The sequence below is a fragment of the Penicillium alfredii genome (assembly GCF_028826965.1).
Source record: "Penicillium alfredii strain IBT 34128 chromosome Unknown utg000011l_segment0_segment0, whole genome shotgun sequence".
Taxonomy (NCBI): Eukaryota; Fungi; Ascomycota; class Eurotiomycetes; order Eurotiales; family Aspergillaceae; genus Penicillium; species Penicillium alfredii.
Window position 1 is genome coordinate 464,140 of NW_026622708.1, and position 27,818 is coordinate 491,957.

The following is a 27,818-nucleotide window of genomic DNA, read 5'->3' on the forward strand; positions in this document are numbered from 1 at the left end:
GAATATCCACAATGGCGACAGTCTTCCTGCTGGACTGCGATGCCTATCGCAGTTATGAAGTCCCTGTATACCAACAGTGTAGTCATGGCCATGACTGATAGAAATCGTCAGCCACCCCTCGCGTGTGCTCAGATCGTCAATATCTGCAGGAACACTTGCATAGTCACGGTCATGGCGAAGGGGGGGAGAGAGAGATCCAAAGAATCAAGTCCCCGGTAAGACGACCTTGGGAGATGAACTCTTACTAGACAGCATGAAGTATAGCTCCAACGTTTAGTCTCCATCCTGTTTTGCCCTTCTTTTTTTTTCCTTTCGAACGTTCGCGAAGCGCGGCTCTTCTATTTTATTTTATTTTATTTTATTTTCTTCTTTCTTCTTTTTTTTACAGCTTCATTCTTTGATCTATTTTCTCTCTGTTAGACTCTTCCACTGGCAAGTCCTGGAAAGTCGCACCACTGACACCGTGGTGAGCTCCAATGACCCAACGATTTCTGTCATTGCATTCTTAAAAGATATACCCTCGTTACCTCGCGCAAAATGGTCATCGATATTAGCAAAGATCTCTCGGCACTCTTCAAGCAACAGGTGCAGGCCACACCGAATGGTGTTGCATTGGAGGACGTCACCACCACCTACACCTATGCCGAGTTAGATAAAGAAGTCGACACTCTTGCGACTCGACTGCGATCATATGGAGTGAGTCGGGATATTCAGGTCGGAGTGCTCCTGCCGCGCAGCGCACATTACGTGATTGCGTGCTTGGCCGCTCTTCGGGCCGGGGGCGCTTTTCTCGTTCTCGAACTGGCATACCCTGCCGATTTATTGGCCGACGTCCTCGAGGATGCCAAACCTGCTGTCGTGATCACCCACCGGGCTGAAGCCGATAAGATCAAGGCCAATCTTCCGTTGATCGCACTGGACGAACCAGCCGCCGATGTGAATGGTCACGCCAAAGAGCCTGCTCCACTGCCAGCCGAGGATGACTTGGACCGGCTGGCTTTTGTGTCTTATTCGTCAGGAACGACAGGCAAACCCAAGGGCATTGCCAACCCACACCGTGCGCCTGTGCTCTCATATAATCTGAGATTTGCGGTGCAAGACCTCCAGCCGGGGGACCGCGTGGCCTGCAATGTGTTCTTTATCTGGGAGATCCTGCGGCCGCTGTTGCGCGGTGCCACCGTTGTCGCTGTGCCCGACGAAGCGAGCTATGATCCGGCTGCATTGGTGGACCTGCTTGCCGCCAAGCGGATCACTGAAACGCTCATGACACCCACCCTCTTGGCTATTGTTCTCGCTCGCTACCCGCAGATTGCGACTCGTCTTCCGGACCTGCGAACGCTTTGGCTCAATGGCGAAGTTGTGACAACGGATCTCGCCCGTCGGGCCATCAAGGCTCTCTCCAATACCCGCCTGCTCAACTGCTACAGTGCCTGCGAGACCCATGAGATTGCGTGCGGAGATATCCGCGCGATGATCGACCCCGAGTCTGTTTACTGTCCAGTAGGTCCGCCACTGGATCCTCGCCACACGTATATTCTGGACGAGGAGGGACAGGAGGTCGAGATTGGGACATCGGGAGAGCTTTTTATCGGAGGTTCTCTGCTGGCTCGAGAATACCTCAATCTCCCCGAGGCTACTGCCAAGGCCTTTACGCCGAACAAGTTCGATTCGACTCCCGGGGCTCTGATGTACCGAACTGGTGATCTGGCACGGAAGCTGCCTTCAGGACTCCTCGAGATCACAGGTCGAGTGGGTGGCATGATCAAACTCCGGGGCTATTCCGTCGTGCCGGCCAAAGTGGAAAGTGCCATTTGCCAGTATCTGGCTGTCAGACACTGCGCAGTGACTGCCCATGGCGAGGGCCTGGAACGACAACTGGTCGCGTACATTGTCGTTGACAAGGAGGCTTCTGGTGATCGCCCGCTGGTTGAAGTCAACGAGTCAGGACATAGCCCGGCCGCGCGCCGTATCATCGAGCCATATCTGGCCCACTACATGATTCCGGCGCTGTGGGTTTCATTGGAGGAATTGCCTACTAACGAGGTATCCGGCAAGGTGGACCTTAAGAGCCTTCCTGTGCCTCGCAGCCCTAGCCCGAGTGACAGCGAGCAGAATGCGAAAAAGGACCCGATTGGCATCTCCGATATTGCAGCGATTTGGGCCACCGTGCTGCGAACGTCTAAGACCCTGCTGAAGCCCGAAGATAACTTTTTTGACTTGGGAGGACACTCATTGTCGCTGGCCGAGTTATCGTCGAAGCTCACAAGACATTTCGGCTTCCGTGTGCCGATTCCTCGCCTAGCAGAAAATACCACACTGACAGGCCATCTGGACACTGTGCGTGCCGTCAGAGATGGACACACTGCAGCTGTGCAAGCTGATCTGCCGGCCGTTTTGCTTGCTGATTCCACCCTGGATGATGATATCAAGCCGTCAAACACCACAATCACCTCCGTCACATCTGCCAATACAGTACTTTTGACCGGTGTGACCGGCTTCCTTGGTGCTTTCCTATTGAGTGATTTATTAGAAAACACATCCGCTCATATTGTTTGTCTTGTGCGTTTCAAGGACCCAGAAGACGATGACCAAGCTGGAGGAGTGGCTCGCATTCGCAGGAACCTCTTGGACCTGGGACTCTGGCGCGACTCGGTCATGGAGCGGGTCGAGGTCGTCCCAGGAAACCTTTCTCGACCTCTATTTGGTCTATCACCTGAAACATTCGATGACCTCGCAGCTCGTGTCGACGTGATCGTGCATGCTGCCGCCACGGTCAACCTTGTTTACCCCTACGCTGCGCTGCGGGGACCCAATGTTGGTGGAACTCGCGAAGTTCTTCGCCTGGCGTCGAAGGGCGGCGCGACAGTACAGTACGTGTCTACCAACGGTGTTTTGCCAGCATCGGATGAGAAAGGCTGGCCCGAGAGTGCCATGCTGGGCATCGAGGACGTTCCTACAAAGTTGCTGGATGGGTATGGCCAAACCAAGTGGGTCGCTGAGCAGCTCGTCCTCAAGGCCGGTCAACGTGGGCTGCCAGTAAAGATCCACCGCTGCGGCACCATCAGCGGCCACAGCACCACGGGCTCAGCCAATGCGTGGGATCTCCTCACTGCATTGCTGGTCGAGTCGATCAAGCTTGGCTACGCCCCAGATGTCGAGGGCTGGCGTGCAGAGATGACCCCGGTGGACTTTGTCAGTAAATCCATCGTCCACCTTGCCACTCAGACTCAGACCGACCAAACGGTGTTCCATCTCGGCGATCCCGACCCGGTCAATACTCGATCTGTCTTTGAGAACCTGAAAGAACTTGGCTATCCCACCCAGCTTCTCCCATGGGATGAGTGGGTGGCTCTTTGGTTTGAAAAGAGAGGTTCGACCAAGGGTGGCGATGGTGCATTCACTGTCGACATTCTTCGCAGTGGCATGCCGACTGTAGAGTTTCTTCGGGGTATCGTGGTCCTCGATAACTCCTTGACCAGGCCTGTCAGGGCGGTCATCGAGCGACCCAAGGTGGATACTATTTTGCTGGAAACCTACACTCGGCATTGGTTTGCTCGAGGATGGCTCTCCCGGCCTCCATCTAGCAAGCATGCTCTCAATCGCTCCTCCAATCCCACTCCAAGACGCCCTCTTAGCGGACAAGTGGCTGTGGTTACGGGTGCTTCATCCGGTATTGGTGCATCGGTAGCAACCGCCCTGGCCAGCAAGGGCTGCGCAGTAGCGCTCGGCGCTCGGCGCCAGGATGCTTTGGAATCCGTCAAGCGCAAGGTTGAAGCTCACGGTGTCAAGTGCATCATCCGATCAACGGACGTCACAAGCAAGTCTCAGGCTGAAGCCCTCGTGAAGGCCGCCAGCGAGGAGCTGGGCCCGGTTGACATTCTGGTTGCATGCGCCGGCGTGATGTATTTCACGCTAATGGCTAACACACAAACCGACGAGTGGGAGCGCACCGTCGACGTCAACTGCAAGGGCCTGTTGAACGCCCTGTCATCCACTGTACCAGGCATGCTCTCCCGCAGCCACGGCCACGTCGTCGCCATTTCCTCCGACGCCGGCCGCAAGGTCTTCCCAGGATTGGGCGTGTACTCGGCCAGCAAATTCTTCGTCGAGGCTACCCTCCAAGCTCTCCGTTTGGAAACCGCCGGAACGGGCTTGCGCGTGACGAGCATCCAGCCCGGTAATACCTCCACTGACCTGCTGGGCATGTCCACAGATACCGAAGCCGTTGAGAAATTCGGGGGTGCATCTGGTGCCAAGATCCTTGATCCGTCAGATGTGGCTAACTCGATTGTCCATGCTCTGTGCCAGCCGGAACATGTTTCTGTCAATGAGATTCTGGTTGAGCCTCGCGATGAGCCGATTTAGGGACCTGTTTGACGTACTGACCTTGATTTGGATGCTGGCTTGCTTTGGTATCATGTTTTTCCAAGCTATCACTGTGATAGGGATTGCAATTGCTTTGGATGGTATGGGATTACATAGACATTTTGATTTTGGGGCCTTCTATGTAGGCGTTTGATACAATGGAATGAATGATATTCCGATAGTTTTTGGTATTATTTACAGAAACTAGTTAAAAGGAGGTCTCAAAAAGCCTTATTCATTAGGCGCTCGCAGAAGTATTCAATTGGGGCCCTATTGCTATGCCCTGCTGCCTTGGTTTCCGAAATAGGAAGTCACCCCCCTCAAGTCAATATTTACTCGCTCGCTTCACCATTTCTCTTTCGTATTTCATCCTCCTGTATCTCTCCCTTCATCTGTTTCTTTCGTGAGACTTTCTTTTTTCTTCTCATCTTCTCTCTTTCTTTTTTTCAAGAAAAATACGTCCTCCCCCCACAGGCCGCCGCCAAGATGCCTGGCCGAAAGGGCAAGAAGGGGAAGAATCCCATAAGTGACACTTTCACTTCGAAACCCAAGCCCAAATCATCCAAAATCGCAATCCCCATCTTCCAATCACACAAAGCGCTGCTGCTGCGTGGTGTCGACATGAATCACACCTCCCTCTCCCTGCACGTTGGCACGATCCCTGGTCCGCTAACCTCTCTAGCTCCTGGAGCTACTTGGCCGTAAATGTCCTCTTGATGTCACCACACGCAGCAGCCTAGATGGTCATGTCAAGCCTTGCTGGTGGTCTAATCACTTGACTCGTCTCAAGTCTCAACACCCATTCATGGACTCTTTACATGCTGTATCAGCACAGATTGATCCTGAGATGGTCGACTCCGATATTCCCATCAAGACAAAGAGACACGAGTCGCGTTTGCCCCGAAGCTGTCTACCTGAGACTGTCGTGGCGAATTATCTGTTTCATTCCATCATGACTTACCCTGGTTACAAACACAAGCACTCTCTGTGTTCATGGTACTTCGGCCATGAATCAAGGAACGCTAACATTATGTAGCCTCCCGCCAGTTTCCTGGAGACGCTGGCGGCTCTGAACTACGAGACCGCGAGGCTCGTCGCCGGTGCCGCCGCCGCTCCCGCTCCCGCCGCCCCATGGGTTGCGCCGTGACGAGTCGCGTAAGTTCTATCGTCAAGTTTTGATGCGAATACCAATCCAAAAATTGTGTCTCTGCAACACCCATGAAGAATTCAATCTGTTCCTGGCTGAATTGCGGGTTGCAACATGTCACTTTCGCTTGGGGACATCGGGAGCTATTCAAAATCTGCTCAGTGATCCAGGTCATCGAGGATGCTAATTTGATCTGCTGGCAGGACCCCTCACTCCGAAGAGTAAGCAGATCCCCAACCTTGGAACCCTTCCAAGGTTGTCCACCACTACGCTTCAAAAGACACGTCCCTCTCGAATGGCTCCGCAACACCCAGCCCAGACCATCTCAGAGACAGCCCCCAAGCCTATCTGCTACATCGATTTGCTACAGGGCGTTTCGTGAAATGAAGTTATAATGCTAACAATAAGCAGAGGTCGCCCCGGGCATTAGTACCCCCGTCAACCCCCCTGCCACCGGCCCTGACGAGGCTAATGCCTCGGAAACGACTGGTAAGCTCTGCTTTGAAGCCTCCCCTAGTGCAAGCCGTGTCTATAGATCATTATAGAATACTAACGATTAGTAGGGGATGGCGCTGCCAGGGACCCCCCTCTCTCCTTCCGGCGAGGCTGATGCCTCAAAGACCTTCGGTAAGTCCTCGCCTGGATTTTTCCTCCAATAAATACCACACGGTGCAAGCCGGTGGAAATTCCAGGGGTGAATCTGGCTGCGGCTCGGGCATCTCACGGACACCCCCCGGCTGTATTCGCTTAGCAGATTAGCAGAGATACTGATGATTCGGAAGCAGATCTCCCGCCCGCCACGGCCTGGACCCCTGAGGACGTCCCCCAGCTGGGAGATAAGCAAAGTGGTTGAAGTTTCTTTATGTTTAAATGTTAAAATTGCCATAGTGTAGATCGGGTTCCGTTCTTACTACTACTATCATCATTTCTCTAATACTTTTAATCTCTGTTTTCCTACCTTATTTTCTAATCCTCTTTTTAATCTCTATTCACGCCCTCTTCTTTTGACTTTTACTGATTAGCTGAAGCAAGGCTACGTCGGCGTTTAGAAGCTCGAATTGGGGAAATGTTTCGCTACTGCGGTCACATATTCTTATGTTATAAAATGCTTACGAAAATAGATACTCTTTACTATTTTTGATATTCTTTTATTCCGTTCTTTTGCTTTTGATATAATTTACATTTTTTAACTACTTTTTTACTTGTTTCCTCCCTCCTCTTTCTCTTTGTTTCTTCTACCTCTCCCTCCCACCAAGAAGACGATCTAATAAACACCCGGGAAGATCCTCCAAGGAACAGCCTTCTTGTACTTCTCCCAATCCTCTCCATATTTCTCCGAACACGCCTCGCAGTCGCGTCTCTCCCGATGAAGAAGCAAAGCAGCAAAATAGACGGCATAGAGATACGTATAGCCAACCCCCCAGCCCCGAGCTGCTCCCTGCACCACCACCCGACCATCACCCATCTGCACGACTGCATCCGAGGCAGCAGCACTATCAGCAGCAAGAATCACATACCCAGCCCAGCCCGTCGGCAAACTAAACGGCACGGCCTGCAACCAATCACCAAAATAGTTGATATGCCGCGCCAGACCCCACCAGCCACCAGTCAGCAATCTGGTTCCTCGTCTAGTCTGCAAGTAGGGCAGGTCAACGACACTGTGGTGCTGGGGCGACGTGCGAAAGGTGTTTCTCTGGGAGTTGGATGCCCGGAAGATATACAGTCCAACAGCGAAAACCACCCCAACCAGTATCGTCCCTGTCCATCCCAAATGCACCGGGTAGACAGCCAGATACCGGCACTGCGTCGAATACAGAAAAGGTACCCAGGCAATATCCCCGAACGTGAGCATGAACCCCAGCCCGTCCGTCGCAATGTCAATCATGCCGACGATGCCGGGCTCGGCGAACTGGCCCTCCAGCACGTAGTAGGCTTGGACCGCGGCGACGAAGACAATGCTGTCGGAGATGTAGCCGTGCAGTCGGTATTGCTTTGCCACGAAGGCGAGGTCGAGGAACAACCAGCCTGTGAGGCCCGGCCGCATCATTAGTGCTGCTTTGATGTCCACTTCGCCGAGTAGTGGAAGCGTAATCCGTGGGTTGAGTTCGCGCCCCATCCACCAGTCGTAGATTAGATTTCCTGTGCAGCCTCCGCGCGCGAGCTCTCGTAACTCGCTGTTTCCTGGCTTGATGCTGAAACTGCGGATGTATAGAGAGATGGAGATTGCGTAGGCGAGTAGGATGTTGGCTGTCAGGATCTGCAGGTAGTTCCTGTCGATGTATGTCCACAGAGGGAAACCTGCGCCGTAGTGATAGGTTCCAATGACGCAGGGGATCAGTTGGGCGAGAGTGGTGGAGAATGCTTCCAAAGATGAGCGGGTTGTAATCAACATAAAGTTAATGGGGCAGATAGTCCTTACCATTAAATCGGTATTTCAGAGGACGGCCGGATTCACGTAACTTGGTCCCCAACACCTCCTGCGCAGGAAGTATTCGGTGAAGGAGCAGGTTGAGGAAATAATAAGCTAGCACCCAGCTGGTGGCTTCCCAGCTAGCCAAGCCCTTCAACCCATTCTCGGGCCATGGGATCTGAGCTTTCAACGTTTCCAGAGAGATAGTCCTTAACTCGAGCAGGGCTGGTGCCGGGCAGCCCGACTTGTCATTGCAGGTGAAGAACAAAAAGTAAAGGAGCAGTGGGAGACAGGTAGCAAGGAGAAAGGTGCCAGGACTGGTAGCAGAGAGAATATTATTAGAACCACCAAGATCAATAGGAAATTTTGAATTTTTGGTATAAACTCACGGCCCCTCGATGTGATATCCGGGTTTGGTTGACATTTTTTTGCCCAAGCAAATAAAATTAAAAAAGCAGAAAACGCAGTCTCGAAATTGAAGATCTTTTCAATATCTGGGAAAAAGAGAGCAAATACATATGCCTATATCCCATCATTATCAAGCTGCCTAGTATCCATGGATGTTGCTTCTACATGGGCCGATTCGGATAGAGAGCTTCCGGCTAATGATATTAATAATAAAGGTCAGACACAAGTTATTAACTTTTGCATTCCATTGGTTCGGTAGTTGGGATTGCCTAAGCTAAGAATGGAATTTGGTCGGTCTTTTTGTATCCTTGCACTGCCTTGCACTATGGCTTTCATACTAAATGGCCTTAAGCACCTGGTATTCCTCACTGGATGAAGGTGGGGCTAGCCATAAATAGACTGGTTTAGGGTCAGAACCCAGCTAACAGGCTACGCAACTCCCAATAATTGCTCAAGCATATATCGTTTGTTGAGTTTTTAACTGCCTACATGACATCCATCTATGTAGTAATTAGCCTAGATTTTTTTAAAGAGGAGTAAATATTCTCTCTATAGATTCCCTTCTAAAAGCAATAGGAAATATATAAATACCTATACTAGAAAAAATAATAAAATATTAAGGTATAAGGAATAGATATTAGAAAAAAGATTAGAAAAAGATGAAAAGATAAATATAAAATTATGTTAACCAAAGAGTTGAGAAGAAAAACACTAGTGAAATAATAACAGTAGTAATAAAATAGCTATCTATATAAATTATCTTCTCATCCCTATAGTCACATATACGTTTTGAGTGAGTTCCCCCCCCCCCCCCCCCCCCCTCAGTCGATATATAAATTGACTCTCAACCATCTCTCTTTTGTATATCTTCCCACATCTTCCTCCTTACCCTCGCAACTCTCGACTACAAAGTGGTCAGGTCTAACAAGCGTAAGTCATGTTTTCCATTCTTCAATCTTGATACGGATACCTATCTAGAATGCTAATACGCTGACAGGACCTCTCGGCTCGAAGAGTAAGCAAACTCCCACCCCAAGAAACACCGCCCCCTGCATTGATACTTACAATGAGCAGAGGGAAATGATGCCCAGGTCAACCCCCGGTCCCCGACCCAGGCCCTGACGAGACTAATGCCTCGGGAACAACAGGTAAGCTCTTTTTTGACGCCTCCCCTAGTGCAACGCGTCTCTTTAGATCGGCATGGGATACTAACGATTAGTAGGGGATAATGCCGCCCGGGAGTCATGCCCCCCCTTTCTCTCTCCGGCGAGGCTCATGCCTCGAAGACTTCTGGTAAGTCTTCTGAATCATTCTTTATAATAACCCTATTCGAGCTAAAAGCAGATAGCACACCCGCCCCATGAGTGGCCAACTGGCCACCCCCCGGCACTTCGGCGAGCGCCAGATCCGGGCCGACGAGGCGGCCTGCCAGCAGGGAGAAAAGAAATGGTTCGGTATTTTTCATGTTCAAATGATACGATATAGATCTTTTTTTTGCTCTCTGGGCAGTTCCTTCTACTACAATGAATGTCGTTCACGATTAACTGTTCTGATTTCGTAACAATATTCTTTTTCTTTGTACTGTTACCTGCATACTTCAAGCATAAATTGTGCACCTCTTCTATCTAACGCCGCTCGTGATGTGTCCACGGGCATAGCCTGTGAACAGTGCTCTCAAATATATGGCAATGCTATCAAGTCAATCCGCAAGCAAGCAAGAAAATAAAAACATATTCTTTCTTATGTAACCCAGAATATAGCAATTATCCCGAATGCACGCCAGCACGCGAGTCTACAGGCAAGTCAGCATGGACGGAACGCCTCTCCCTCCCAACAGGCTGACTGATGATGTAGCGAATGAAGGGTTCCACCGGCGCTGTATCTTCGACCTCGAAGCTCCAGAGTTGGGAGTACTGTAGAGAAATTCGCTTCCCTTCAACAACAACTTCGATAATTCTGCCATGCTGTCTGCCCACGCATTGTAAGAATTGAATTACTTCTCAGCATGAGATCAATGGATATCTTGTACGGGCACTTACTGTGTATATGGGATACTTTCGGCGGCGCGTGCTACAGGCTCGAATAACAATCATTCTCATGATAGCTCTCATCTCATGTAAAGTGAGATGCTGATCTGTGACCGTCGCATCAACGCAGGCAACAATATTACAAATGGCATGTGGCAGAGGTGAAGTTTCATGATGTTCTTCTGTAAACATCCCTTCTTTCCAGTCCAACGGCCATGCTTCGTACGTGGCAGGGCCGTGCTTTCTCTCGGGCCTAACAAGAAGTTAGCGTCACCACTCATCCATATATACATGACCCAGGTAGGGTGTGCTCATAAATTACGTACACAAGCTTCTGCAAGCCCGCGATATCTGAAAGACAGAAGATTGAGGGTCCACCCTCTCGAAGCGAATCAAGCTCGTAGTCGAGATGGCCCCAGCTCCAGCGGAAACGATCTTCATCCCGGTAATGAAATCTTTCAAGTCTCTCCTTGAACAACTTCTGAGCTGCTCCAAGGGGATCTTCTGCGGCAGGAGGGTTCGCTTGTATCGTGTCCATGGCATCTTGAAGTGTGGGAATACAGTGAAGCCGACGAATATCCTAATCATTCTTTGCAGAATCGATCGGATATTTCTCAAGAACTCGCTCCGGGTGGGGCTCAAAGAAACGAGGCTCGAAATGCAGAAGGCCATCATCTGTGAAGTCTACCTGAGATGCTTGTATACCAAAGGTCCGTAAGTCGGGGGGTGAGAGATAGATAGATTTGCATTTTTCAATTTGGAGCCGTTTAGCCCAGAGAGTTCTTCGAATCTTTTGTCTCCTTATAACCATTTCGACAAGAGGGGTAATGCAGGAGAAAGAGATAATATAGCACTGACCGAGTTAACTCTGGTCAGGCGGAGTTGATGGGGAATTGGTAGAGCAAGGCTTATTGTGATCCTGAAATAGATGTACGTGGTTAGTCCAGGGTGAAGTGGGTTATAGGGGGATTATACAAAATACTATGCGCTATTTGAATACTTGGCCGAGCTGGAAATGGAAAGATAGTGGAGCCAGCCGTTTTACTAGATAGGATGTGGAGATATCCATGGATCCACGGATTTAAGGATGACAGAGGTACTTAGAAATTAGTTTATCAAACAGAAGTGAGTGATCATGGCTTTTTTTTTTCAATCTATTTGTTATTTCCTATTTTTGGCTCTCCTACATTTCTAACTGAAAACGTCGTCATACTGACAAATACCAAGTTCTGAACTCGTCCATGAATGTATTTCCCTTCTACACTACGCCTAAACCCCCTTCAATATAGTGTTTAGTACTATATGCATGGATAGCTTTAATTAAGCCTGGCAGGGCTGATAGGACACGTGCCATCTTGGCGCCAAGCTCCGCTATCTCCAGTTACGATTACGACGCTTCTGGGGCTCCTGACACGCGACTCTTCTCCTCTTTTATCTCTTCTCTCCGGGCTCATTTTTCCTTCTGTCTCTCTTCTTTCTATGTTTTTCTAACCAGATTCAATGTCCCTGCGCTGGTCAATCTCGTGTTTGCCGACTGAGGACCTTATCACTCGCTCGTTCCGATAAACCGCCTGGCCGAATTGCGCCGTGTCCACCCGTTGACGGTCGACTTGAGGAGGAATATAAAAAAAGGCACTTCGTAGTGAAAATGATTGGCTCTGATAATAGCACTGCACGGATGATCTCCGTCATCGCAGGGACGCTGGTCGCTCTGTCGTGTGGAACCAATGTGCGCGATGTTCCCCGGGGTTTGGCCCCACGCTCGGATGAAGGTTGACACCTGGCTACAGTATGCCTACTCGGCATGGGCACCCCAATTCGCCCACCGCATGAAGCTCTCGTCGACCGAGAGCAATCTGATCGTGGGTCTCGCATTGCTTGAGTGTGGAATGCCGGTTCTGACCATTTCTAGGGGGCCGCGGGAAACCTCGGGATGTATGCGATGGGCATCCCATTGGGTCTGTTGACTGATTCGAAGGGCCCTCGGTTGATGTCGCTGGTCGGCTCGGCCTGTCTGGTGGTGGGCTACTATCCCATTCATTTATGTATGTCTTTGACTCGGCTATTCTGTTCGACTTTCGTTAACATCCTCTGTTTTCAGCGTATGCGAGTGGTCCGGGATCCGTCCCAGTTGTTTTTTTGTGCTTCTTTACTTTCCTTACGGGTACCGGCGGTTGCGCTGCCTTTACTGGCGCTATCAAGACAGGTATGTTCAGCCAGCTCCGATTATGCGCCAGTCCCTGACTTATCTGTTTTAATCAGCCGCCTCCAATTACCCTAACCACCGCGGCACAGCAACTGCATTTCCTCTGGCTGCTCTTGGGCTCAGCGCCATGTTCTGGTCTACTATCTCCACCCTCATTTTCAAAGAGGACACCGGCAATTTCCTGCTGCTACTCGCCCTTGGCACCTCTATCCTGTGTCTCGTTTCAATGCCCTTCCTCCGGATCTTCGAAGTCGAGTCCTATACGTCGGTATCACACGGAGACTCACGCCGTCCAACCGAATCGAGAAGAATGCGCCGACCGACAGATGCATCTGCATCGGAGAGTTTCCAGGAACCAGACGTGCATAGCTCAAGGGCTTTTCTGAGTGAGCACACAACTCATGCGCGGTCCCACTCGCGGTCCCTCTCTGCTTCGAACACCCGTGCCTCAACCCAACGCGCCCGAGGCTACAGCAATGACTTGAACGAAAGTTCATCGTTAGTCTCCAAAAACTCCAAACACGAGCCGCGATCGTCTATCGATAGCTCGGACGACGATTTCCTCCCCGATGTCACTGTCGAGCAGTCGCAACCCGATATCAGAGGTATGGCCATGCTTCGGACGGTAGAGTTCTGGCAGCTGTTCATGACTATGGTGCTCCTGTCTGGCATTGGATTGATGACTATCAAGTATGTTTTATGCCTTACGCCAGTATGGATCTAGGTGCTAACAATATCTGCAGTAACATTGGCAACAGCGTAAGAAGGTCTCTCGAGTATCCCTGATTTCATGCTAATCCCGACCAGGCCAAGGCACTATGGCAGTTTTACAACGACAGGACCACCCCTAAGTTTATCCAACAGCGACAAGTGATGCACGTCTCGGTACTTTCATTCGGCAATTTCCTCGGGCGTCTCTCAAGTGGTATGCAGACCCTCGATATGTTCCAGTGTATAATACAGTCACTCACTTTAGCCTTGTGTGTCTAGGTATTGGCTCCGACTTTCTTGTCAAGGAGCTTGAGCTGTCCCGATTCTGGTGCCTCTTCACCTCGGCCGTGATTTTTACCCTGACCCAACTTGCCGGAGCTTCCATTTCCGACCCCAACAACCTCGTGGCCGTTTCTTCTTTCACCGGACTGGCCTACGGCTTCCTGTTCGGCGTTTTCCCTTCGCTGACAGCACACACCTTCGGGATCAACGGTCTGTCTCAGAACTGGGGTGTCATGACCCTGGCCCCTGTTCTGAGTTCCAACGTCTTTAATCTCCTGTACGGCGCCATCTACGACCACCATTCCGTTGTTGGAAGAGATGGGGACCGTCAGTGTCGCCAAGGACTGAGCTGCTACCGCTCGGCATACTATTTCACCTTCTTCTCCGGGCTTGCCGGTCTCGGGGTTTGTATGTGGAGTATCATTCGGGAGAGGCGCAATCAGTCTCAGGGGAAGAAGCCAAGCTACCGGGTTGCGTGAAACCCTCGGGAACTTTCTCTAAGATTTTCCTGTCCCTTCTCGAGTGCATTCCATGCTCGATTTTGTTGGTTGCTCGGCTGGTGTCGACGATATACACACGATGCATAGATATAGACTTGGTTTTGCATCTGTCTTTCTTTTGGGTTCTTCTTTCTTGCGGTTTGCTCGTACTAGATTCCATTCTGTTTGGTGGTTTATTTATTGTACATATCCGGTGTTTTTACAACAGTAATCGTCGTGCTTGATCTATATTGAAAGAGCCATATTCTTTTCCACATTAAAAGCATCTCATACAAGCAGCTGACTTGTGTACTTGCTAGCATGGTTACCACGCTATCCCGCTAAGCCTCTTCTACAAGACCCCTTGTCCACGCCGACCGGTCGACAATATTCTTTCGGTGACAAGTTCTGAGTGGGAGAACTCGGGCACGGTAATTGGTTTTTTTTTTTTTTTTCCTCGAGTGGATAAGGTACATAGTACAGGAGAACAGTCATTGATATGAAGGCCCATTTTTTGCCATCTAGCTGGATTCTAAGATATATCGTTGAAAATTACAACTAGATAGCGATAGCTGTGCCCTCGAGTCACCCTATACCTGTCGGTTTAGGTGCTCCGCAGACCAGCAATCATCATTTGCATTCCAACAATAATGTACCTTTGACTGATCAACCATATCAAAGGTACATTGAATGAGTGTCGCCTATCCCCCGCAGATCAAATAAAAGATATTGAAATCATATAAATTCTAAATACATCACCCGTAAAAATGTACAACCAAAATAAAAATAAAGACAAGAAAAGAAACGAAAGAAAAAAGACTATATATAATTCGACGTCCGACTAATTTCCACCCCAACCTTAATCCCCTCAAACCCCGGTGACGGCAACGCCTCATCCTTCGAAGTGAGCTCCACAGTGCCCGGCAGATTCCGGCTACCACCCCACTTGAACGACTTGTAGGAGGTCGTCGAGATGGGATCGGAAGTGTGGCGACCAGAAGAGAACTGCGTGATCTGCGAGCTGAGCACGCGCTTGCAAGCGCGGAAGAAGGGCGGGGAGGCGGGTAGGCAGGCGGCGCTGAGGACGAAGTCGTTTTCGATGCTGCTCCACATGACGAAGCGGATGCAGGCGTCTATTATATATTGGTTAGTATTGTGGTTGATGTAGGAACAAGAGAGAATAAGAGGGAGGTGGGAAAAAAAATAAAACATACATAGAATGTCGAACGTGCTGTTTGCGTCGCTGATTAGGATGTTGCAGTATAGCTTGACTATGGCGAATGCGAAGGATCTATATTATTTGTTAGTTATGTGTCTTGACTGTCTGGAGACAAATAGATCCAGAGAATATAGCTGGCGATACTCACGCAACACCCAGACTCATCAATGCCATGGCACTGATCTTGTTCTCAACGGGCATCTGCAAATTCCAGATCACGATGATGGGGTAGATAGTAAACGCCAGATCCGCGAAGGCAGAGAACCCTAAAATGATCAGCATCAGATATATCCAGAGACACAGAAAGTATCGGGCAAGAAAGACAGTTAAATCCTCCACGAAGAACACATACCCGTGGTAGTAGAAGCAAGCACCAACTGAATCTTTGGATTCCAGCACCGCACATCCGGATGAGCAAAAGGATTCCACTGTCCCGCCACCGGATGACACTGCTTAAAGGAAACAATGATAACACAAATAGCCAGGATACTCAGCACTATGCAGAACGTCAGGATTGCCGCGCGCAGCCAGCGTTGCGGCCGGAACAGGCGGCAGATGAGGATCCCCACGCCCAGCTTGGGCAGGGCAATGGTCAGGTAGGACCAGGCGGAGGTGAAGAGGGCCCAGAAGGCGGCGGAGGCGATGAGGGCGGGCACGTCGGGGGCGGAGATGACTTTGTGGGTTGTGTTGAGGGTGGTTTGGAGGAAGGAGGCGCGGCAGATATTGAGCATCTATACTTGGATGTTAGTGCTGCATATTCCATGGCGATAGTTGAAGATTGTTTCCTACCCATGATATTGTTATCACCAGGTCATCCCAGCCGAGAGCTTCCCTATGTAGACGCAGCCGTGAAAAGGTGCGCATGAAGAATAGGATCGTCGAGATAGCCGTGAAGGTCCATGTTGCGGCGGCGGCATCGTGCGCGAGTTGGCCCAAATCCGAAGAGCTCGTCATTCTGTCGCGAAAGGCAGAAGAACCGCAGAATAAAGAAAAAAAGATTAACGATTAAACGACACTCATCATAGCAAAGACAAGAAGGAAAGGAAAGAACAGAATAAACGAAGCGGAGACACGATCCGAGCAGGTCCGTTCATTATATTAGGGTTGGCATCATGGTCCATCCCCCTCAAAAGATGGGGCACGGTGCTAGTGATCCTTCGACGAACTGTACAAACGGGACAACCCAATCGGGGGTTCAATGGGGGCCAACATCCTGCTGGCCCCGATATACGGGAAACGACCATGACTTTTTGTGGTGGGGGCTGAAAGTCTGACGGAGTCAGAGATTCCTTTAGCACACGAGGCTGGAGGATGACAGAGATATTATTTGGGAAGATCTTCCTGTTACTACGTGGTACAAGATTCACCGTACCAGTGAGTAGTACTCTCTAGTTTCATTCCTTCTAGTTCATCCGTCCTGTTAGTGTGCCCGTAAACAGCCGTAGATCATCAACAACGTGGCCGCGGATCGACATGAAAATTGGGATTACCGGGACTAAACCCACCGTATGAGTGCTACTGTGGAAACCGGGTTATGAAAATCAACGGGCCGAAAATAATCGTTCTATCGTCAAAACGTGGTCCTAAAGTCAATTGAATTCTAGCCCTATACAAAGCATCAAATCTTGGGACCCACCCCCTGTTCCACGCGACAAATCTTGGTTTTTTCTTAACATAAACCCCCGATGCAGTGAGCTGCATGGTAAAGCTTGGCGATGCAATCACTGCTGGTGCATACATCCAAAGACAAGGCTGCATAGTCCCAGCTATATTTCATGGAATCATGGAACAGTGTGTCAAGAAAATAAGGATGTGTACAGTACATAGACTGGGTCGGGAAAAACGGGATTATCTCGGTTGAACTTTTTTTCTTTTCAATTCTTGGATGCGATCCACATCTCACCACAATTGACGGACCACTCGGAGTATGGACATCAAAGGCCGGCTTACCGATATGAGAGATAATCCTTGGATGGATGTTACCTCTGACCTGACTGGACTTTATGCACGCAACATGCACATTTACACAATCAAGTCTAGCTTATAAAGACATCTACCTCATTGGCTGTGTTTCTATCAAGGCAACATTAGATCAACATCCACCTCGGCCATTTCTATATTGCGACAAGCGGACCCTATACGACCAACAGAACAAAGGTCCAGAAATAACTCCATACTGAATCTTTTTAAGGCAATCAGAGCCTCGTGTTCGGCAAAGAAAAGTAGTATTAGAAGCATATTGAAGAGTCCGTACACACCCGTGGACATACACGGCGAGAATCAAATTAGAAAAAAAAAAAAAAAAAAAGACAAAAAGAGTACTCGAACACAGCGTCGGTCAACAAAAACACAGAAAGATATTAGAATCAACCAATTATTGAGCTTTTTTTCTTCTTTCGAGTTCCAGCCACCAATGACGAAAGAATCGTGAAGGGTATCAAAAAGACTGGGAGAGATCCGAAGGCAACCGTCGAACAAACAGAGCGGAGTCGGCAGAACCTAAGCGCTGGGCGATTTGATCTGCGGCTCCTCTTCCGACTGTTCCACCACGTCCGCCAGGCGGATCTTCTTCGCTTGCGGCTCACCCGAGCTCTCGTGATCGCCGGAGCCCAACTGGCGCTCAAGATCGCCCACACGTCGTTTGAGATCCTCTTCGCGACGCTGGGATTCCTCGAGCGACCGGCGCAGACGGACCTCCGAGTCCCGGACGATCATCTCGGATCGACGCGCACTGGCGTCACTCTGTTCGAGTTCTGCGACGCGACCGCGGAACAGCTCATTGACAAACTCCAGTTCACTCACGCGTGTCTTCAGAGAGGAGTTGAGGGCCAGGATGCTTTCGTAGGTCTGGGGGGAGTCGGGTTGGCGGTCGGCTGCGGAGGGAGAGGATTGCCGCAGCTGAAGAGAGGGGAGGCTGCCGGAAGAGTTCAAGGTGTTGTCGCCCAAAGTGACGCTGTCGAACATGTGCTGTGGCGCGATATTCGAGTTATGCGAGTGCATCGCCGCGAGGCCCGGCGTCTCCGTCCGGGACAAGGGGGAGTTGGACCGATCCGAATGGCCCGGGGACATCTTACGCGACGCGCGACGGTATCCTTGTGAGCCAAGGGGAGGAGTCCCTGCCTCTGATCGTGAAGCTGCCAGGCCATTGGTGTCGATAGGTCCTCCGGACTAGCCGAGCGCGACGGGTCAGTACAGGCAAATCTCTTATCGGGCGACGTGGAGGGAAGAGAAAAAATTTTGGTGTCGCGAACTAACCTTCCGTTTGGGGCCCTGGCCGGTCTTGACGCGGTTGCGACTCTTGATCACATCGGTTTTCAGGCTTATCGGACGAGGACGACCGTGGAGCTTGAGGAATAAACCGCAGGCGTTGCAGAGAACAGACCCGAGTTCGTCGCGGCGCCACAGGGGAGTAGTCGAGGTGCCGCAGTTTTGGCAGACAGGCTGTAATTGAGTACGCTTGTCGTCAGCCAGTGTGGTCGCCATGATGATGAAGGGCGAAGGTGATAATGGGATGGGAGGATGATAAGATTGAGATTTGAGTCGATAAGGAATTTGAGAAGTGCACGGATCGGGTGGTGCCAAGACCCCCCAGCCCGCGATAACCTCGCAGATAAGTGATAAGCCAACTCACCGGATTATTGCCTTGCCCTGCTGTCGTCGCCGCCGGTGATGAGGTCGTGTACGTCATATTGGCCATGCTCATGGCATTGCTGGATGCGCTGGGGGGTTATCAGCTCAATCGTCCTTCTTTTTCCCCGTTTCTCTTTCACTTTCCCTTCTCCTATCCCTGGAAGTCGCGTTGCCTGGAACGAGATATCCTCGAGATACCCCAGTGACACGCTCCTCTTCTCCATCTTCATGGTGTAGATTAACATACCGTAGATTAGATGTAGGGGCCGAGGCAACTGACGCGAGTGCCGCTAATCCGGGGAGGGAGCTGGTCACGGTGGTCGAATTAGGGAGGCTATCGCGGTCCAATTCTTTGCGTTTTCCCAAACTACTCAATTCTGGTAACGTAGCGAATCGTGACACACTGGCTTCGGTGGAAGATTGCGGAGGGGATATGTTGGTAGACGAGGCGTCGTAGCGGGAGAGATCGCGGTTCTGGGGCGAGGGAGGTTGGAGAGCCGGGTCGATGGGCGACGCCCGGTAGAGGATGGAAGCCACCGTGGAGGGAGAATGCGAGGAATCAATCGAAATTCGGCCGCAGACCGAATTGAAAGGACCGACGAGTGTCGCAGGGCCAGGTTGGACAAATTGCACAAAAACAGATCAAGCAATGGAACAAGAAGAAGAAAAAAAAAAGACCCGAAGTGTCGCCAGCGAGAAGAGCCTGATGAACAGACTAAAAAAAACTAAATGAGCGACAGGCGCGAGATGAAAATGAACGACTCGAAGTGAACGTGGGTCGCGAGGGATGAAGAGACTTGCAATCTTATCCTGAATATTATCGCGAAATTATCACTTATCGCGCCCCATACACAACTTACCAGGTTGGCATGTTTCTGCTGCCGGAATGTCTCTGGTCCTGCCTCGTCGGTTAATGTTTGTTCGAGGGGCTATTTTGGGGTGTAGAATATTGTTGGATATTATTTGATACTATTCTATACTATTCCACGTCCAACTGAGTAGGTTTCCTTGGTTGAGGGTCAATTGGATTTGATCTAGGAAATCTATATATGTTTAATGGATACCTATGGATCATATATCGTGGCAATTCTTTGACAATTATGATATGATTACAATGACTTCAGTATCATCACTTATATTTATTTAGCACCACATCCTCCATCTCATAGTTGATACGTGACCCCCTTTTATGCGCGTTTAGGGGGTGGAGCCGATGTGTGGCGGTGCGTCTTGGAATTACCAGAGACACGTCGGTCACCATCGATGCCGCCATACAAAGTTGTCACCGCCTCTGTAACTGCCGTGTCACCGTACCAAGTGCCCCCTGCCTAGAATATTAAGGTAGATTTGCCTTCCTTCTCTCTCCATTTGGCCTTCTCTCTGCTCCCGTAATGCATTGAATTTTCGTGTCCTTCGTTTGATCTTATTTATTTTATTCTATTCTCCTTCCTTTGTCTTGGCCTGTTTTGCCTATAGATTTCTCTGTGATCCACCATGCCAAAAAATCGCCCTGCCACCTCGGGCTACGCTCGTCTCGCCCAAGAAGAGGAAGAGCGAGCCTACCTACACGATGATTCCGACGAAGATGACGAACTTGGCGCCGCGTCCTCGACGGTATCTACCTCGGCCCCTCGTTACGCCCCCATTTCCTCCCGAGCCCAGATGCAGGCGTCCGGTCTCGCCACGCCTCCCGGGCATCGGCGCAGACACAGCGGGTTTCATTATCGACGAGGCCGTCAGAACTCGGGGGTCGACATAAAGGCCATCAATGCGCGTCTGGAACGGTGGGCTGAGGAGATTGCCGCCAAGTTCAAGCTCAACCGGGTCAAGGGCAAAACATACGAAGAGGAAAAATTGGAGATCTATCACTCGGTCTTCCAGCCACCCGATGGCGTTCGCCCCGTATCCGCGGAAACTCTCGAGTCTGACGAGTTCGAGGGCGAGCAGCGGAGAGCGCGAGCCGAGTTCGAAGAGATCATCGAGAGTGTTCGCGTGGCAATTGAACTCGACGTGCATCCCCGAATGATCTCGCAGGGCAGTTCAGGTAGCTATTTTGCCCGGAACACCGAAGGAAAGGTCGTGGGTGTGTTCAAACCCAAGGATGAGGAACCCTATGCATCGCGAAACCCTAAATGGACCAAGTGGATTCATCGCAATCTGTTCCCCTGCTTCTTCGGGCGAGCGTGTCTCATTCCCAACCTGTCCTACGTGTCTGAAGCTGCCGCATATGTCCTCGACGCCCGTCTCCACACGAATCTCGTCCCCTATACCGATATCGTGTGGCTGTCATCGAAATCCTTCTTCTATGATTTCTGGGACCGCAGGAAGGCGTGGAAAGGAAAGAAGTCGCTACCCCACAAGGCAGGCAGTTTCCAAGTCTTTCTCAAAGGGTATCGAGATGCCAATATCTTCCTTCGCGAGCATCCGTGGCCCGACCAGGCCAACAATGGCTTTCGCACCGAGGATGCCCCGAAGCGCAAGAAGCGACCTTGGAACGAGGCTTGTCGTCCTTCCGGGGTGCAATCCGACGACGAGGACGACGAGGACAACGTTTATATGCCCTCGCCGAATCCGCGCGACGAAAGCGCCGAGCGACGGTTCCACTGGACAGAGAATCTCAAGCTGTCGTTCCGCGAGGAGTTGGAGAAGCTCGTCATTCTCGACTATATCATGCGCAACACGGATCGCGGTCTGGATAACTGGATGATCAAGATCGACTGGGGCACCGAGCAAGTCTCCATTGTGGCGGACCCTCCCAAGGCCAACGAGACTCAACCGAAGCACGACGAGGACGAACTTATGCCCCCTCCTCGACCGGTGTCGGTGAACTCTAATGGAACAAACAGCTCATCCCTTCCCTACAAGCGACATGAAACTATGATGGCTGTCAGTCGCACCGGCACTCCTTTAGACTCGAATGAACAAAAAGCATCAGTTCAAATCGGTGCCATCGACAATAGTCTTTCATGGCCTTGGAAACACCCGGATGCCGTAAGTTTGATTCGTCCCAAATTTTGATGGCCTCATACTAATACATTGTAGTGGCGCAGCTTTCCCTTCGGCTGGCTTTTCTTGCCAGTGTCTTTGATCGGACAACCTTTCACGCAGAAGACTCGCGATCATTTCCTTCCTCTCTTGACGTCAACTGCTTGGTGGAGCGGCACACAAACATCTTTGCGCCGGGTTTTCTCACAGGATGACGACTTCAAGGAGAGCATGTTCGCACGTCAAATCGCGGTCATGAAGGGCCAGGCGTGGAACGTGGTCGAGACGTTGAAGCACCCAGATCATGGTCCCCTTGAACTGACTCGACGGACTCGAGTTTGCGTGTGGGACGACCTGGTGGACGTTCCGGTTGCCATCCCCATGCGGGCGCCTTCGTCAGACCGGCAACGGCAACAAACAATGAATTACGATCCCGAAAATGAGGAGATGGATATTAGTGCGGCTGTCTCTGCTCAGCGGAATGCAGAGGGCGAGGGCGATCTCTTGGAACCTGACTCTACACCGAGCGAACTTCCCAACCCGAACCGATTCGAACTTTCACGTGGTCACACCACCGGAGAGAACAATCAAACCGAGACCTTGATCGGTACTCCGAAGACTGACGGACGCCCTCGTCGCCCGACTATGCATGGATCGCATGGCAGGTCTCTTGATGGGTGGCCGTCGCTGCCCCCTCGTCCCACCAAACACCGCAAGAATGGCGGCTCCCTGTCGTTCCGCATCCCCCATGTCAACACTTTCGGCAGTGATGATCTTGAAGGCGATCTTGGATATGCGGCTGCCGAGGGCATGGAAGGTAACCAGCGCAAGGTGATCGTCGAACGACTGGAGGCCGTCAAGAGCAAAAACCCCGTTTTCACATGGTGCTGAGGTTCGAATGCCTCGCCCTACCTCGTTTTTCCCTGTTTTTTATTCTCTCATCTCGCCTTTTCGACTGTTCTGTTTCCTCTATTTCAGCCCACAGCTGTTATTTTCCAGCGTTTCTTTGAGGGGCATTTTGCAGGAGTCCTTCGGACACGATAGGAACCCCAGTGTTGTATATAGACCTTTTTTCGGGCTGTTCGGGCGCAATGATTGAGCGGACTGCCTCATGTAGCATATATGACGAGACCTAATTCTATGATACCTGCATCGTCTGCCAGTTGTGCCAAATTGTGTAAATTGGAGAATGCCGCAGCTTTCTACCTTGACTAGATGCACTTACCCTAGGAAGATAAGCGGTCTTATCGGCGGGCGGTTCCGAACAGGCTGCTCCTCGCGTGTGAGGTCATGCTCATCTTCTGTCGCCGACTTTTGTCATCTTCCTTCGTTCAAACCCAAGGACAGCGACGGAGCTGACTGTCCAGCTCTCACTTGAATCTCTTCCATTCCTCAAATGCCACCCGACGCCCTGCGAATCCCGCGCCCGGAACGCGCCCCTCGTTCCTCAGGTCACCTGCCCCATCTCTCATGAACCTCGAAACCTCGGTGTCTCGCTTTGCGCCTCGCTCTTTACTTCTGGATCAACCTGACCCAGCATATATAATCTTCGCTCGACCACCTCTCAGTCATCATGGCGTCCCACGCCGCGATGCTTTTGGACCCGAAGGCCTCCCAGAAACGGGCTCGAAGCAACGGTAATCATATCAACTCGTCCTCCCCCGATCCCAGCGATCTGGATTCCATGGCGACCAGTGCATCCCTCGGTGAGGTGGAAACAGCCTCGAAGCCCTCTTCCCCTCCCACGTCCCCCCCGTCCCCCTATGGATCCCATCCCACTTGACTCGGTCGACTCCCCGGGCTCACTTCTTCCAGGCAGACCGCAGACTCCGAACGGGATCTCTCGCAACCCTGCCCCTCCTATGGCGCCTTCAGGTACAGTCCTTGCTGCGCGCGCTCTCGGCACCGCCACCCGCGACTCTTCCCCGAGACTATCCTCGACGACCTCGAGTCCGGCACCGAACGACCTTACTCCGATCGACTCCGACCTGGCCGTACAATTCACCAGCGTGCATGACGACGGAAATGAGAGTGATGCCAAGCGCAGTTTCTACGATATCAGCGACGGCGAAGACGTCGTACACTCCGGCAGTTTGATCGAAGGTGTCTATGGAGTGGAACAGCGCCGGAATCAGCCTTCCAAGAGGGTCAGGACGGCAGACGAGACCTTGGCGACGACAAATAAACCAGTCACTATCTCTGGCAATACTGGACTGCGGAAGTGGATGAAAGAGGGAGAGACAACCCCCGCCCCAACCCCCGCCGCATCCGACATTGTGGATTTGACAATGGGTATGGCCCTTGTGCAGGATGCCGGACTCCCCCTGCCCCGTTTTGGTATATACTGACTGTCTTGCAGATATCCCGAACACACCCAAGGACGACGATGACTTGCAAGTCACAGGGTCAAATAACCTCAGCACCCAACGAGTCTGCTACGGCAAAATTGAGGGCGCAACGATAAACGCCAGTTTGGTACCCAAGCCACAGGCAAATCCTCTTTTCGGTGACTTCTCGCATGACTGGCCATCAATGAAACTTGAAGTCCAGCGCCAGAGTGGCCAAGAGAATAGTCGCATCGATGTGGCCGATCCTTCTAGCAAAATCTTCGGCGTGGTGGATGGGAAGACAGCGCAGGCGCTGTGTCCTTTGCTGGATTCGCCAGTCCTGCCGCTGGATATCACAGCGCGGTTGGACATGCGAAGGAAGGCCCCAGGGGAAGTTGTCTGGGGTCCTACCTCGGGCGTTTATCGTGTCTCTGTCAATCTTTATGGTCAGCGCCAGCACGCCGGAGTCGTCGGCAGATACTTAGGCCAGCATAATGTCTGGCTGGCGACTCCAAACTCCGTGGAACAAGGCATTCCCGTCTTCAATCCCCACGCTGAGAGGCGACGCGCTTTGGCCGCCGCGGCGGCTGCTAACAATGTCATGCGGGATAAGCAGGGACAGAACATCAGGACTGAAGTCCGGACTGCGGAGGAGGTCAATGATGCGGTCATGAAGATGTTCGATCAGCTCGTCACTGCAGATATCCCAACCATGGATGCGTCGCCGTCTGTGAAAACGCCCCTTCTGCCACACCAGAAACAGGCTCTCTGGTTCATGACAGAGAAGGAAAAGCCTCGCAAATTTGGGCCCAAAGAAGAGGACAACAATTCCCTGTGGCGGATTGACTATCGGGCCAACGGGAGACAACAGTATCGGGAAATCATTACTGGTATTGTGCTTGACGAAGAGCCACCGCAGTCATACGGTGGTCTCCTGGCCGACATGATGGGCCTAGGAAAGACTCTGAGTATATTGTCCTTGGTCACGGCCTCGCTCGATGAATCTGAAGAATGGCAAAATACGATGCCGCATCCAACACTCGTCCGCCAGATCCCCGGAATTCGCAACACCCGAACAACTTTCTTGGTTGTCCCGTTGAGCGCGGTCAACAATTGGATCTCCCAAATCAAGGAGCATCTTGACCCGCAATCTATCACATACTATGTTTTCCATGGGCCCTCGCGCACGACGAATGTCGATGAACTGTCCAACTATGATCTTGTCATCACGACCTACAGCACAGTTCTGAGCGAGATCTCCGGCAGGGGCTCCAAACGTGGGGCCAGCCCATTGGCAAAAATGAACATGTTCCGCATCGTGCTGGATGAAGCTCATACTATCCGGGAACAAAATGCCGCTCAGACTAAGGCTATCCTGGGTCTCCACTCCCAACGACGCTGGTCGGTAACTGGAACCCCCATCCAGAACCGGTTGGAAGATCTTTTGTCTGTGACGAAATTCCTTGGGCTGTTCCCCTACAATGACCGGACCCGGTTCACTCATCACATCCTGAGCCCATTCAAGACCGGGGACCCCAGTGTTCTTGCGAGCCTCCGGGTGCTGGTGGACTCGTTTACACTGCGACGTGTCAAGGACAAGATCGATCTGCCACCACGTGCCGATAAAATCGTCACACTGAGCTTCTCCGAGAAGGAAGAACACCTGCATGAGTTCTTCCGTAGCGAGTCCATGGTCATGATGCGCGTTATTGCAGGCGAGACCAAGACCAAGATGGGCGGCCGCATGTACCACCACGTTTTGAAAGCCATGATGATTCTGCGACAGGTCAGCGCGCACGGCAAAGACCTTCTTGATGTCGAGGACCGGGAGAGGGTCAAGGGATTGAGCGTGCACGATGCTATCGATCTTGAAGAGGGCGCTGCCGAGGACACAGCAGCGGCTACAGACCGAAAGGCATACGGCATGTTCTTGCTGATGCAGGAGTCGTCGGGCGACCAGTGCGCCATGTGCAACAAACGCTTGGAAGAGCCAATCAGCGAGGCCGTGGCCGTGGATCGCAAAGCGCCAATGGCGATCTTTTTGCCTTGCTATGATGTTATGTGCCCTGACTGCTTCTCGGCATTGAAGCCGGTCTTTGACTCGCAGTCTCAAACGGAAGTCAACTGCCAAGTCTGTGACGGATGGATCCCCGCAAAGTATTCGACCATCACCCCGGCCGGCCTTGAAGAGTATATCGCGCAAGAACAACAGTCCCGAAAGCAGGGCAAGCAGTTCGGCGACTACGAGGGCCCGCATACGAAGACTATCACTCTGGTAAATAACCTGAAAGAGATTGCCGCCGAAAGCGAGCAGCTCCACGGCGAGCCCCCGATCAAGAGTGTGGTCTTTTCCGCATGGACCTCACACCTGGACCTGATTGAGCGAGCTCTGCGCGACCAAGGCCTGAACGGATTCACTCGCCTGGACGGGTCCATGTCTCTTGCGGCCCGCGGCAAGGCCCTCGATATCTTCGCCCAAGATCCCTCCATCACCATCCTCCTCGCCACCATCGGCGCCGGCGGTGTCGGTCTCAACCTCACTGCTGCGTCGCGGGTGTTCGTCATGGAGCCGCAATATAACCCGGCCGCTGTCGCCCAGGCTGTTGATCGTGTCCACCGACTCGGTCAGAAACGGCCCGTCGAGACGATCCAGTTTATCATGAAGGGCAGCATCGAGGAGAAGATTCTCGATCTGGCCAAGAAGAAGCAGCAGCTTGCTGATATGAGCATGAACCGCGGCAAACTGGATAAGAGGGATGTTCAAGAGGCGCGCATGCGGGAATACCGCAGCCTTTTTAAATGATCTCCCTTTCCCCCGCTTCTTCTTTCTCGCCCTCCCTCTCTTTCTCTTTCTTATTATGATATCTCGGTTGCTTATAGACAGACGCCTTGCCTTTCTTATGACCTCTTCATTTTCTGTCTCCACTGATATTTATCACCCTGCGAAGTTTGCGAAATTGCTTTTTTCTTCTGCTCTCTTTCGATTTATTTCTTCGTTTTCTATTTCGTTTCTTAGCCCCGAATGATCTCATGCTCGACTTGGATGATACCCGGAAAGAAAGGTGGCTCATTTTATGGCGTTGATATTATTATTTAAGGTTGTTCCTCTGCTATTTTTTTTATACCAAGTTGTCTTCTATCTTTTCTCTCTTTTTTCTCTTTCTTTTTTTTTTCCCTTTGTACTTGACTACTCTGGTTGGAGAGGCTCATATACACGCATGGCTATATCCTTCTAGAATTCTTGGGCGTTGACAAAAAAACTCGTCTTATTTAGTCTTGTGTTTACCACTATATCTGATAGATTGTCCAGTGTTCAGATGTAATGCTTCATGGAATGATTCTAAATGGCGTGCTCTTGTTTTATCGCTAACACCCATTAGTTTCTTCAAGTCTAACTTGGACGGAGTTGAACCTGCCAACTTGATATATATTTGGCGACATCAGCGTTTCAAGGTCGCCACACGCTATTCACAGTGGCTTTTTTGACGAATTAGCTCATCCAGCCTCGTCGACTTCGTAACCATGGCAAGAGTTAAGCTGTATCTCGCCACCTCAAGCGACCACGTGAATCGGAACAGTTGACATGGTGATTGCCAAATCCATACATCTGCAGGCCCAAAGA

At 51.3% G+C, this 27,818-nt stretch overlaps 10 protein-coding genes across 10 annotated transcripts; 5 read left to right on the plus strand and 5 right to left on the minus strand.

Annotated features, from left to right (window-relative positions):
• Nucleotides 1-537: 537 nt before the first annotated feature.
• On the plus strand, nucleotides 538-4,365 carry NUU61_008602 (non-ribosomal peptide synthetase; the record flags this gene model as incomplete). The annotated part of the gene is made up of 1 exon (XM_056659127.1): nucleotides 538-4,365. One exon carries the CDS (start codon nucleotides 538-540, stop codon nucleotides 4,363-4,365), a length of 3,828 nt encoding a protein of 1,275 aa, XP_056507420.1.
• A 486-nt stretch (nucleotides 4,366-4,851) lies between these two features.
• NUU61_008603 (uncharacterized protein) lies at nucleotides 4,852-6,365 on the plus strand (the record flags this gene model as incomplete). The annotated part of the gene is made up of 6 exons (XM_056659128.1): nucleotides 4,852-5,029; nucleotides 5,402-5,520; nucleotides 5,683-5,733; nucleotides 5,924-6,001; nucleotides 6,076-6,139; nucleotides 6,298-6,365. The coding sequence occupies 6 exons, from the start codon at nucleotides 4,852-4,854 to the stop codon at nucleotides 6,363-6,365; spliced, it is 558 nt and encodes a 185-aa protein (XP_056507421.1).
• A 411-nt stretch (nucleotides 6,366-6,776) lies between these two features.
• On the minus strand, nucleotides 6,777-8,346 carry NUU61_008604 (C-14 sterol reductase; the record flags this gene model as incomplete). The annotated part of the gene is made up of 3 exons (XM_056659129.1): nucleotides 6,777-7,873; nucleotides 7,932-8,239; nucleotides 8,312-8,346. The coding sequence occupies 3 exons, from the start codon at nucleotides 8,344-8,346 to the stop codon at nucleotides 6,777-6,779; spliced, it is 1,440 nt and encodes a 479-aa protein (XP_056507422.1).
• A 1,747-nt stretch (nucleotides 8,347-10,093) lies between these two features.
• Nucleotides 10,094-10,895, minus strand: NUU61_008605 (uncharacterized protein; the record flags this gene model as incomplete). The annotated part of the gene is made up of 3 exons (XM_056659130.1): nucleotides 10,094-10,294; nucleotides 10,370-10,610; nucleotides 10,684-10,895. 3 exons carry the CDS (start codon nucleotides 10,893-10,895, stop codon nucleotides 10,094-10,096), a joined length of 654 nt encoding a protein of 217 aa, XP_056507423.1.
• Nucleotides 10,896-12,005: 1,110 nt separating this feature from the next.
• Nucleotides 12,006-14,035, plus strand: NUU61_008606 (uncharacterized protein; the record flags this gene model as incomplete). Its single annotated transcript, XM_056659131.1, has 8 exons — nucleotides 12,006-12,086; nucleotides 12,148-12,219; nucleotides 12,270-12,402; nucleotides 12,459-12,563; nucleotides 12,620-13,253; nucleotides 13,307-13,322; nucleotides 13,371-13,488; nucleotides 13,554-14,035. 8 exons carry the CDS (start codon nucleotides 12,006-12,008, stop codon nucleotides 14,033-14,035), a joined length of 1,641 nt encoding a protein of 546 aa, XP_056507424.1.
• An 819-nt stretch (nucleotides 14,036-14,854) lies between these two features.
• Nucleotides 14,855-16,208, minus strand: NUU61_008607 (uncharacterized protein; the record flags this gene model as incomplete). The annotated part of the gene is made up of 5 exons (XM_056659132.1): nucleotides 14,855-15,168; nucleotides 15,250-15,326; nucleotides 15,403-15,520; nucleotides 15,607-15,985; nucleotides 16,044-16,208. 5 exons carry the CDS (start codon nucleotides 16,206-16,208, stop codon nucleotides 14,855-14,857), a joined length of 1,053 nt encoding a protein of 350 aa, XP_056507425.1.
• Nucleotides 16,209-17,753: 1,545 nt separating this feature from the next.
• Nucleotides 17,754-18,737, minus strand: NUU61_008608 (putative GATA transcription factor (AreB); the record flags this gene model as incomplete). Its single annotated transcript, XM_056659133.1, has 2 exons — nucleotides 17,754-18,422; nucleotides 18,510-18,737. 2 exons carry the CDS (start codon nucleotides 18,735-18,737, stop codon nucleotides 17,754-17,756), a joined length of 897 nt encoding a protein of 298 aa, XP_056507426.1.
• Nucleotides 18,738-18,889: 152 nt separating this feature from the next.
• NUU61_008609 (uncharacterized protein) lies at nucleotides 18,890-19,114 on the minus strand (the record flags this gene model as incomplete). The annotated part of the gene is made up of 1 exon (XM_056659134.1): nucleotides 18,890-19,114. The coding sequence occupies one exon, from the start codon at nucleotides 19,112-19,114 to the stop codon at nucleotides 18,890-18,892; it is 225 nt and encodes a 74-aa protein (XP_056507427.1).
• A 1,264-nt stretch (nucleotides 19,115-20,378) lies between these two features.
• Nucleotides 20,379-22,760, plus strand: NUU61_008610 (1-phosphatidylinositol 4-kinase LSB6; the record flags this gene model as incomplete). The annotated part of the gene is made up of 2 exons (XM_056659135.1): nucleotides 20,379-21,875; nucleotides 21,927-22,760. The coding sequence occupies 2 exons, from the start codon at nucleotides 20,379-20,381 to the stop codon at nucleotides 22,758-22,760; spliced, it is 2,331 nt and encodes a 776-aa protein (XP_056507428.1).
• A 682-nt stretch (nucleotides 22,761-23,442) lies between these two features.
• On the plus strand, nucleotides 23,443-26,999 carry NUU61_008611 (DEAD/DEAH box helicase; the record flags this gene model as incomplete). The annotated part of the gene is made up of 3 exons (XM_056659136.1): nucleotides 23,443-23,575; nucleotides 23,685-24,161; nucleotides 24,229-26,999. The coding sequence occupies 3 exons, from the start codon at nucleotides 23,443-23,445 to the stop codon at nucleotides 26,997-26,999; spliced, it is 3,381 nt and encodes a 1,126-aa protein (XP_056507429.1).
• Between the last annotated feature and the right edge of the window lie 819 nt (nucleotides 27,000-27,818).